Source organism: Chelonoidis abingdonii, chromosome 2, assembly GCF_003597395.2.
Source record: "Chelonoidis abingdonii isolate Lonesome George chromosome 2, CheloAbing_2.0, whole genome shotgun sequence".
Classification (NCBI taxonomy): domain Eukaryota; kingdom Metazoa; phylum Chordata; order Testudines; family Testudinidae; genus Chelonoidis; species Chelonoidis abingdonii.
This window is the reverse complement of record NC_133770.1, coordinates 172,796,322-172,808,382: the sequence shown is the minus strand read 5'-3', so window position 1 is coordinate 172,808,382 and position 12,061 is coordinate 172,796,322. Positions and strand designations below refer to the sequence as shown.

Genomic DNA, 12,061 nt, shown 5'->3' with positions numbered 1-12,061 from the left:
GTAATTAAGCTTAGAGGGGTTCATGCTAGCTTCTCAGATTATGAACGCTAAGGTTCAAATCTGAGTAGGAAGCTATGATACCAGGGACCTTAACTGAGACGAGCCTTAATTTCAGAAAGTGCTGAGTACTCACCCTCTCATAGTCAGGCCATCTTAGGGTTTCTCAAGTTGCACTCCCAAAACTTGGGGCATTCGAAAATCACTAGTTACTTTTTAAAATGTTGGCCATAATGTAAGTACAATGATCACTACTGCTAACATGAAATGAGACAGCGGCTCTATTTCCACAACTCTGAATATGGAAAGTGCCAATAGCTCAATGTCACATTTTTGTTTCAATAGAATTTTCATTGTAAGTCAGCTGGGAGACTTTTCCTTCTAGTACAGATCAGATGAGCAGAGAAACCTCCTGTGAAATCAAGCTACCAATAAAAGTGTAGCAGTCTGAATTTTTTTCCTGTCCGTTTGAGACATTAACTATCAGAGGAATGGAATTAATTTGCCCAAAGGTCACATTGTAACATCTCATGTAAATGACAAAAAAAGAATTATGTTGAAACTCCTGACTGGTAGACAAAGCTTTTCCGACAATTTCAACAGCATGTAGCTTGCCCCAGATCCGGTCCTTTTTTGGTTCTACACTACTGAAATTAATGAGTCTAGCCACAGGCTAGATGAGAGAGAAGCTACATGCTGCCTTCAAATTGCTGTTCAAGCAGAAACAAAATTGCCTCTGATGCTACTTCAAGAAATAAAATAATGGCCTGCCAGTATTTCTCCAGGATTTAAGGATATGTAGTAACACGACGCACCGTGGCAGTGATGAGTGCATTAGGTGAGTTTATTTTTTAAACAGGTAGCTCTGTTTTGAGCCTCTCATGTCATCAAGAAGCAGCAAATAAAGTTGCCAAAAGATGATGTCCAGAGTTACCATATGGAAAGGGCTAATGATCCTGAAAAGCTGAATGGCTACACTGCAACACAGCCGTGTCACTAAAAGATGCATAATGTAAACATAGCCTAAGGCCTGGTCTACACTAGGAAATTAGGTTGGTTTAACTGCATCCATCAGGTGTTTGAAAAATCCACACCCCTGAGCAGTGTAGTTAAGATGACCTAAGTCTACATGTAGATAACACTAGCTACCATCACTCAGGGAGGTCGATTACCCTTCCCATCAGTGTAGGTAGTGTCTACACTCAACCGTTACAGCAGCAGAGCTGCAGTGGTGCATCTGTGTGCTGCTGTAGCATTTTAAGTCTAGCCAAGCCCTAAGAGGAGGAGAGACAGCAAGTAGAAAAAGAAGACAGAAACAGCTGAGCCTATCTTTGAAAACCAGAAAAAACTAGAATTTAGAAGTCAATCTGATCTGCTGTGAGTAGCCGAGGGAAGAAAAACATTGACTACAAAAAAGGAGATTACAGGGTTGCTGACAGAAAAGCTCATATTTCTGGAGAAATGTATGGGATTTAAAGACATTTTTAGTACATTTTTCATGAGGCAATTAATACATATTTCATACCTGCCAACATGCCAAATATTTCCTGGGGAATGACCTGTTTTGTTTTTTTCAGATTCCCTTTCATTTGCCAGAGGCTCCAAAGACCTTTACATCTTGCCTCGAACTGAACGATGGAAAAACTTCAAAGGCTCCTTGCCCCACCTTTTTAATGGTATTTCAAGCATCTGTGGGTGAGTGAAGGTGGTGATGTGATGATAATAAAGACAGACACAGGTCTTTATCACCAAGATTTTTTTCATTTTTTATAGTTCAGCCATCAGCACTCAATACGTTACATCAAGCTACAATGCCACAGTCTGCTGACAGATATAAATAGACTCAGAATTAGGGTGGCTGCAAGTTGGATTATTAAAGAGCCAGACTAATAGAATCCCCACGTTGTGATTCTAGACAAATAATTTGCTATTCTGTCCTGCATGTGTCTGTCCAATTAGTTGGAATTAGGGTGTTTTCCTGACTTGGCTTCTGACATTAGATCAGTTGCTTCCCTTTTCAATGCCTCTGTTTTCTCTTTCACCATTTGTCTGTCTTGTCTAAGTCACTTTGCTCTTTTGTGCCTCTGTTTGTGCTCTCGGCCTCTGACTGTTTTGTTTATATAGACTGTAAAATCATTGGCCCAGTGACAGTCATTCATTGTGTGTTTGTACAATGTGATAGAGCTCCAGTCTGTGTTGGATCCTCTGAGTGTTGCTGTAATACAAATAACAAATAACTACAAACAACTCATCCTGAGCAAACTCTGAATTTGAGTAGCTAACCCCCCATTACCCCCCCACCCACAAAAAGGTGATGTGTGTGGCTTGGTGAAGTCCACTCTGATGTAGGTGAGTGTGGCAAGGCTGTGGGGTCCCTGACATGGGGTAGCTGTGCACCCTCTAACTGAAGGACATTGAAGATGGTGCAGGGCATAGCTGTGCAGGGGACCATCGTTGGACACAGAGGGTGGAATAGCAGGGACGAAGAGTCATGGGTTGGAGATGGAAGGAATCAGTGGAAACGTGTATGTGTGTCTGGAGGGGAAGGTTCTAGGTACCAGAAAGATAAGGACGTATAGTATGGGGCACTGACAAACATCAGGCTGGGATAAAAAAAAAGTGGGAATACTTCAACATATTTACAATTTTATCAATCTTAAATTATGAGCACTTAAAGTTTGCCATGTGGATAAAAGTCTCCCCTGCTTTCCTTCTCAATATTCACCAACCCCATATCTAACACCTGCTATGAACTTACTAAAAGCTTCAGGGTGGGAGTTCTACTTTGGTGGGCCTCATAAGATTCATCAGGGCAGGGCTGCCCTCCTGTTGACCTTATATACCACCTTGATTTTAAAAGTTGGTGCTCATTCAAAAGATAGGGAAGTTCTTTAAACAACAACAACTTTTATAGAGGTAAGGCTGAAAGTATGCTGTAAAGAAATGCATCTAGTATCCCTCCTTCCCCCAAAATATTACATTTTTTTTTACAAAATATCTACATTTTCCAAAAAACTCCAACCCAATAACCTCCCAAAAAATAAAAACAAAATTTGGAACATTTGGAAATGAGCAGCTAAAGAATTCAGCAGCCTCTTCTTTGTTGTCTTGTAATTCTCTATCACTCTTCCTTGCCCTCCTCTAACTCAGGTTACAACACATTTTCATTTTCTTTTCAATCACCCATATTCACGAGGGGGACGAGAAAACTTGTAAAGTTCCTGCCCACCTTTGTAAGTTTGGGAGTTTTGTCTGAGTAAGGATTTGAGGATAGGGCCCAGGACCAGTGTAGTGCAGAAAAGCCCTCCTCGAACACTAGTTTAGGGAATGTGTGCTGTTTGTAAGTTTCAACATTTTAAAGATTTGATCAGTTTTCTCCAGGGTGATCTGTTCCCTCCAGCTGGCATTTTATATTGGGAAGCTAAATGTAATTAACCTTAAAACACAAGGTTCGTTGTTCTGGCTAATTTCACTAAATTTAATTTGTTCTCTTATTGTTCAAACACAGATAACTAGGTTAGTAAAAAAAAAAAAAAAGTGCCTGGCAGTGTTAAGGATATTGAGTTTACAGCTACCTTGGTGCTGTAGCAGTCACACAACAAGATCAGGAGAAATATCCTATAAATGAGGCCTATTAGATGCTAGCAGAGTGTCCCAAAGGAAGGAGTATAAATGCATCAATTCGCTAAATGCATCAATTCGCTAAATTTAAAACAGACTGGCAAATATGCTTGTAGGACACAATGATATACAACCCCTAGAGACCAGAGTAGATAATTCCAGGTCAAATGTCTATTATTCATTATCAGTGTTCAAGAGATTTAACAAACACATTTACTGCACTTATACACACCTAATTTAGGTTATAAAATATACTTCTTCTAAAAGGATGGTCTATTAGTCTCTGAAACAGCCTTTCATGGGAAATAGTGGAAACTCTGTCCCTTCTGATAGACTCATAGACTTTAAGGTCAGAAGGGACTATTATGATCATCTAGTCCAGGGGTAGGCAACCTATGGCATGCGTGCCGAAGGCGGCACACAAATTGATTTTCAGTGGTACTCACACTGCCTGGGTCCTGACCACCGGTCTGGGGGACTTTGCATTTTAATTTAGTTTTAAATGAAGCTTCTTAAACATTTTAAAAACCTTATTTACTTTACATACAACAATAGTTTAGTTATATATTATAGACTTATAGAAAGAGACCTTCTAAAAACATTAAAATTTATTACCGGCATGCAAAACCTTAAATTAGAGTGATTAAATGAAGACTCGGCACACCACTTCTGAAAGGTTGCCGACTCCTGATCTAGTCTGACCTCCTGCACAATGCAGGCCACAGAATCTCATCCACGCACTCCTGTAACAAACCGCTAATCTATATCTGAGTTATTGAAGTCCTCAAATCGTGGTTTAAAGATCTCAAGCTGCAGAGATCCTCCAGCAAGTGACCCATGCTGCAGAGGAAGGCGAAAAAAACCTCCAGGGCCTCTGGCAATCTGCCCTGGAGGAAAATTCCTTCCCAACCAAATTAGTTAAACCCTGAGCATGTGGGCAAGACTCACCAGCCAGCACGATGAGGCATAGCACTAAAAAACCTTATCCTCTATTTCTATACTTTTTTTTTTTTAAAAAAAAAGACGACCATAGAGTTCTCTCTGACATCTCATACAACCTTGTCCATCTACCTATATGTCTTGGGAACTGGCAGCTGCTGCCCTCCTTTTTTGGTGTTAGTATTGCTGGGGGATACCCAAGATGATCCAGCAGTGCTGCCACAGCTTTCCTGAGGTGAGACTGCAGTAGTGAGGCACTGGGGACTTTGCAGAGGGTTTTAAGAAGTGACTACAGCTGTCACTGGAGCATAGGACTCAATCCGCCTTTCACACACATCTTTGCTACAGTGTCCCCAGTCTGAATAGGACAAGGGTTTTACTGCCTGTGTCTTAGTGTCCCACTCAATAAAATGATCTCTCCAAAATTCCCCACAACCAAGCACTAATGACTGCTCCCAATTAACCCCCCAAAATAAACCAATCAAATCCCCATAATGAATTAAACACTGCCCCTCCCAACAAAAATCAAATCAATATCCCTCCTCAATGCTAAATATGTCCTCCTCCCATGCTCCTTTACAAGTTCTTCTTTACAGAGTGCCTGCTGCTCAGCTTCTGGAACTCAGTGCTAACTGCAGGGGCAGACTCCTTTTCACTGCCACCAGCGATCTGCCTATCTACCAGATACCTGTCTGTTCAGCAAAGGCAGGAGCTTGTTGTCATTGCCCCTGCTCACCTCCTCAGTCCTTTACTAAGACCCATATGGCTCAGCACTGCTGGCACCAGCAAAGACAGTCAAGTAGCTGCCAGTTCCTATGCCACACAGGTAGATGTGGGATGTATCTGCCCTGTGACAGGATATAAGCATTTGTTAGTTAGGCCCTGAGGAGTTTATTAAGGGGCCATATAAACATGGGGGGGCTGACTTATTTCAGTGGAGTTACACCAGCATGAAATCAGAAATCCTCTTTGTTTTGGGAGGAGTCTATCTTTTTAATGGCACAGGTCAGCAACTGTAGGCTTTGCAGATATCCTGAGTCCTGAGACAGGAGTTGCAAGTAAGGAAGGGAGGTGTCTGGCACACTGCAGGAAAGTGGGGTTCCCAGGAGTGCTGAAGTAGTAAGTAGCAAACTGTGATTCTAGTAACAGAAAAAGCAAAAGAAAGAGACTTATATCATGATTAAAAGTACTGAAGCACTGTGTATGGCTCCTGTTGTGGACTGTACCAAAATGAAGGACACTATCACACAGTAGGCTGAATATAAGTGCAGTGAATTAGGGCTTTATTCAGAGTTAGTCTAGACAGTTGAAGTTTTGATGTAGCTGCGTTGCAATGTACAGTGTACAGTAGATCTCCCTTTCTCGCACACAAGCACAGCCCAGTGTTTTAACCCACCTTTTTCTCTTCTTACCAAAGGGAGCAATTCTCAAAGTTATATACACATTCCAGCTACAAATCTGATCTCATATCATGCTTCATTGTTTAGTGGATTCCATATTCATGTGCATACTTGAAATGCCTAATATCATAGGGCTAAAAAACCAAAACAATACAGCACACAGGTAAATAAATATGAAACAAATGCCACAGACCTTAAAATAGAAAATTTAAAAAATATATCCTTCATAACAAAACCTTTAGAAAAGTTGTCTAAATAACTGAACTTATTACCAATACAATGTACACTGTGTTAACTTTAGTGTTATCTGTAATGTAAAATGAGAATAAAAATTAGATAGGAATTAAAAAAAAAACCTGTTAGGTCATTTATTCCACCCAGTGCAGGATAGTTCTCTACAGTATATTCTCCAGAGGCTTGTTCAGTTATTTCTAAGTGATCCACATGTTGATCCATACACCCAAAGGTTCTCAGGAATACACACAGTGGAAGAACTAAATAAATCTGTAGCATTTCTTTATATTCACTTGTGGCAGAGTCAGAAGGAAGTATGGCTGAATAAATCATAATCACTAAGGGCTAGGCTGTGACTTTGCCACAAGCCCTGCATTATTAGCAGTGTGTAGTTATCTGGTGCCTAGCTGCCACTTGTTCTAGACAGTGAGCAGAGAGTAATCTGTGCCAGTCCTATACTTCCCTCTTTGCACCAGCTCAGCTGTGCTGGCACAGTAGGGAGCAAGGCGGTGGAAGGGGGAGTCCAGGCCAAGGCTCTACTCATTTGCACCTGAGAGAGAGTAGGGGCTCCACAGAACAGTCAACACTATAACAGTAACTAGTACCGGAGAGTAACACCCTTCATGTTCTTTTACTCCACTGTGTGGACACACTGGATGAGTTACACTGTTGTGCTAAACTTGAGATGTAAAATGCAATGTAAAAGGGGGAGAGTGAAGGGAAGCCTGCACAGATGTGTTTACTGAAGCCATCAAAACCGAAGCGAGTGATAGAAACCAATAGAAGTGCAAGCATCCAAACAACACTTCCTACTAAATACTAATGTGGGTGGACAGAAAACAAACAAACAAAAAAAGCTGTATTCTAGGATAATTTGACTGCCATGAGTAGTTACAAAGTTTCACACACACTGTGATGAAGAAAGCTTTGAGCCAAAGGCCCTTCGGGAGCTCCTGCCTCTGTATTCTGCTCTCTAACTAATGACAAAAAAAGTGCTGTATTTATAGGGCCTGAGACCCGTCAAAGGAGCCTATGAAAACAAAGGTAAGCCTTAATCTTGGTCCACTGTGCTGCAGCCCAGAAGGCATATGAAGCCTCAACACCGCTCTGCTAGAAAACAAACCAGGGGGCAGAGAGGAAAAAGATACAGTTAAGAAGGATCTCATGTCTAAAGGGAATTCCATTAAAAAAAAGTTGAGCTTTCATTACTCTAGGTACCTCCAGTAACTGCAGTATCTTCCTATCCTTAGAACAGGAGGTGCCACAATAAATTAAACTAACATGGAGTAGCAAATGTAACATTTTTAATGGTGCCCATTATACCAGAACAAAATTGAGCCCATTTCAAAGTGCAGCATCTGTTATCACAAATCCTTGCCAAGCCTTTCAATTTCTTCAAGGAGGAAGTCAACGTCTGATTTCCTAGTAGCTGGGTTGGAAAAGACCATTCTGAAAAAATTCACTTTGTCCCCGTGTGGCTGGTAGCTAACCATCGTCATTCCTTCTTCTATCATCCGTGCTTTTATTTTTGGAGCAACCTGTATACAAAAAGTCAGCCATTGCAATTATTTTCCTTTTATATTTGGAAACTTCTCCCCCTCTCATTACAGCCAGACTTTGCAAGTCACAGTATAACAAAAAAGCTAGCATGATCAAAACTTCATAAGACTGTTGCCATTGACATCAGTGAGTTCTGCTTGAGTAAGAAGACAGAATTTTAGGATTTGTCCTTCTGTTTTTAATTTAACATAAGATACGATATTAACATTACACACAGAAGGACAAATCCTGAAGTCCTTACTCAGCTTTTACTCACTCCATATACAGGCAAACCTCTCATTGATTTCAGTGACAACATTCTTATAAAGTTGCAGTCATGCTAGTTCATTTGTTATCCCTAATTTTGCGCACTTAAAATTTTAAGGTGCTTCTATTCTGGGGCTTGTAGATTTTGGTTGGTAATATGTCCAAGATAATGGATGAACAAAATTTTTAATTTGCAGACAAACATGTAGCATAGCGTTGCCTTGTTACTTGCTTGATTTGTGGATGTTATCACAGATTCTCAGCACCCAAATTGTGGGAACTCAAAATCAGAGGTTAGATTACGTTGAAAAATCAGGCCCCTTCGGCAAAGTTTCAATTTGCAATAAATAGTGAGTTGCGCATGTGAGCTATTCTACATCACTTTTTATACCTTAAGTAGAGTTTACTAAGTTGTGTCCTACTCCTTTTTCCTTATCAACTTTAATTGCTTTTTAAATATGTTGCGATGAGAATCAAGGTGGGTTTTTTTCTACATCTTCACTATAGTTGGCTGTCTGATTTATGAGTTCCAATTTTCTTCTATTTGCCATCATTGCAGAACTCCTATCATAATATTGGGAAGGCAAAACAACTTTTCAAGGCCACTACCAGTGGCACTTCCTGGAAATCCTGAGTATCTAGGGCAGCTGAGCCCTGCACACTAACCTTGGATGCTAACATGCCCCCTTCTTATTATAATACATGTGATCTCTGGAGTGGGAATTCTGACTCCAAGTCATATTTTGCATGGCACCCTGCTGCTGCCACATGGTCAAGTGTTATTTTAGTTGTGTGTAATATACAAATATATGCTACATTGTGCATTTTTATTAAGAGGTTCTCTGTTGGTAGATTGTACGTATACAGAATTGAAAGTGAACATATAGAATCCTCTCACTTGTCACTTGGACATTTCTGAACGGCCCTGCAGCCCAAATCAATGAGATCTGAAAACTGGAATTTGGTATGAAAATAATCCTTACTGAGGAAGAGTGCACAGCCTTGTTTTAGAAGACTGTTTGATTTGACCAAGATGAGCATTTTAAAATCATGTAATGATTGTGCACTGTAGATTTTTTCCCCTTTTACGTGTTCACCTAGGTTAAGTTGTCCTGTGTAGCTAGGTACAATAAAGTTATTTTATGGTGTTTAATGACAGCAAAGCTATGTCAACCACCCTATACTATTGCCTCAACTCCCATGAATTCTGTACGCTAAGCAAGGTCAGAGGAGGGCTGATTGACTAGACCTAGGTAAACTATATAAAGTGAACACTTCTTCATGCATCTGAAGAAGTGGTTTTTTACCCTTGAAAGCTTATGCCCAAATAAATCTGTTAGTCTTTAAGGTGCCACCGGACTCCTTGTTGTTTTGGTGGATACAGACTAACACGGCTACCACTCTGATAAAGTGAACAAGTTACTCAATTAATGTAGCCCCTTTCTCTGCTTACAAAGGGACTTGAGCCAAGATTTTCAAGAGTGATAAGTCACTTTGGTGCTTTAGAACCTGCCCTCTGAAAAGTGAGGCTCCTTACATTGTCTCAGATTGGGCACCAAAATATTTAGGTCCACTAGATTATTAGTCATTTAAAAAAATCTCAGCCTTCTATTTTTGCATATTTGAAATGATCTGATGAATGATTTATGCAAACATTTTGGACTGGGGATTCTTTGAAAACTATTCACTACAACTATTGATTTAGGTACCATAATTTGATATTAGTGCTCTATGACTGGTCACTTAAGTCTCATGTCCCTGTTTCTGTTTCCTGATTGAGTGATTTCAAAGCCCAAAGAGAACATTTAAGGGGGCTGCAGATACACTTGGAATAATGGTCTGTAATCATTCTTGTGTGTGGTGAGTCACTCCTACAAATGGTCAGAGAAAACTTCTCAAACCTATTCAAAGGACTCTTTATCTGAATGAATGTTCATAATTTTTAAAGAGCTTGCTGTGCTCTAATTCTGACACTAAGGATGTGTCCGTGACATTATGGTTTTTCTTCTTTAGATGTCACACAAACTTTAGCATTTGAATCCTGATTAAACAACAAGGTTGTATGAAAATACGGGATGTATGAAGACTGAGAACTATCAATAGAGGCCTTATTAGTCACCTCTGAATGTCAATACTAGAAATCTTACCTGATGAAGTAATTTCTCTCGTTCTGGCCCATTTGGTATTCTTCTAAGATTTGGTGGAATGTACCAGAAACACACATTGGTGAGTTCAGGCTTTAAAACAAAGATGTTTATTTCTCAGTAAACAATAATCATGATTATGCTATTAGGTCTGAGGTCAACAAGAGTTTAATACCAATAGTATCTAAATGACGTAGGCATAAGTCCATTGAACATCCCTCCAACGTTTCTAAGTCACTTTTGAAAATCCTACCTTTTACTTTTAGGTCACTTCTTCAAAACTGGCCCAGATTGATAATTACCACAAAAGTTGTTACTCTTGAGATGATTGTCTAGCAGGCTATGTGATACAGAGCTCACTCCTGCAAGGTGTTGAGCAGCCTGGCCTTGATCTAGCAGAGCACTAATTCATGTGCTTAACGGTATGTACATGAATAGTTCCATGATTAAGTGTAGTATTGCCACTCTCACAATTTTTGGTAAGTGCCAGGATTTCAGGGAGGACTGGAGTCCATATCGTGATGACATGAGAAGTCTAGATTCCTCATGAAATTAAGTGCCCCAGGAAGCCAGCAGAGTTTCCCCCTCTGATCACTTTTCCTCACAGGAGGGGAAAGGACAGAGCGAAAAGCTCAGCAGACCAGTGTAGCTCCACTTCCTCCTCCCCAGTCTCCTCCTGTGCCCAAGGGAGCAGGATGGGGCCTCTGCTCTTTTTCCTTTCCCCTGCATTATATGGCCTGGGAAAGGAGAGTGAGGGGTGAAGAGCTCTTGGAACCGCATCTCCCACCCCAATCCTGGAAAAAGGGAAAGCCCTGCTGCAGCCATCCAAAAGAGGGACAGATGTGAGGTGGGGGGGAGGGGGAGAAGAGCTGATCTGATGGAGGTGGGGCTGATGGGGAGTATTGGAAACAAGATTAATTGCTGGGCAGGGGATAGGCAGACGTGGGGGTAAGAACTCTTGGAGCAAGGCTAAAATGTCCTTAGCCAACACAATTTGGAGAGTGGGCAACACTAACTGGTCACAAACACTGTGGGTGGGCAGAGGCAGGGCTGACTCCAGCTTTTTTGCTGCCCCAAGTGGTGAAGACAAAAAAACCTGGTTGAGCTGCTGCCGAATTGCCGCCGAAGAGGAAGAGGGGGAGTGAGAGACCCCCCACCGAACTGCTGCCGAAGACCCAGACGTGCTGCCCCAACAACAAACGGACGTGACACCCCTTTCTATTGGCCTCCCCAGGCACCTGCTTCCTTCGCTGGTGCCTAGAGCTGGCCCTCGGCAGAGGGAGGTTAAAACTCAAGAAAAAAAGACTAAAAAATCTCCAGTGGAAAAAAACTGTTCAGTCAATGCAGCCACAAATTTACAACCAGCTCTACCCTGCATATGGCAGAATCAAGTCCTTAATTGCCCAGTTAATTGTTTACAACTGTCCATGTTGTTGCAAAAGAAAACCATCACCTAAATTTGGTTTGCCACCTTTGTTTGTAATCCCAGAGGCTGGATGAGCAACACAGAGAATTTAAAAATACTCTGTTCATTCAGGAAATGGATATTATGGCTAGACTCATTTCTACTGTACAATATGAATGTACCCTATCTATGAAGTGCTATCATAGCTTTCCTACTCCGATTTGAACCTTAGCGTTCATAACCTGAGAAGCTAGCCTGAACCCCTCTAAGCTTAATTACCAGCTTAGATTTGATATCGCTGCCACCAGCCAATTTCCACGGTTTTGGCTCCCTCTGGTCTCCCCAAAACCTTCCCTGGGGGACCCCCAAGACTCAGAGGCTCTGAGTCTTACCACAAAGGGAAATAAACCATTCCCCCCACCTCTCTCCCACCCAGAATTTCCTCTCTGGGCTAACCTGAGAGTTACTGATGCAACCTCTTTACATCACAATACCAAGAAGCATGTCTCCTCTCT

At 41.2% G+C, this 12,061-nt stretch overlaps 1 protein-coding gene across 1 annotated transcript in view; it reads right to left on the bottom strand.

The window, feature by feature from the left end:
* Window positions 1-7,478: 7,478 nt before the first annotated feature.
* Window positions 7,479-12,061, bottom strand: part of LOC116820036 (glutamate decarboxylase 1-like) — a 42,151-nt gene continuing 37,568 nt past the window's right edge. Inside the window, exons 14-15 of the mRNA XM_032772228.2 lie at window positions 10,145-10,234; window positions 7,479-7,729 (exon numbers count right to left, since the gene is read on the bottom strand). Coding sequence (XP_032628119.2) covers window positions 7,556-7,729; window positions 10,145-10,234 — 264 coding nt within the window. The 3' untranslated portion in view covers window positions 7,479-7,555. The remainder of the gene's footprint in view (window positions 7,730-10,144; window positions 10,235-12,061) is intronic.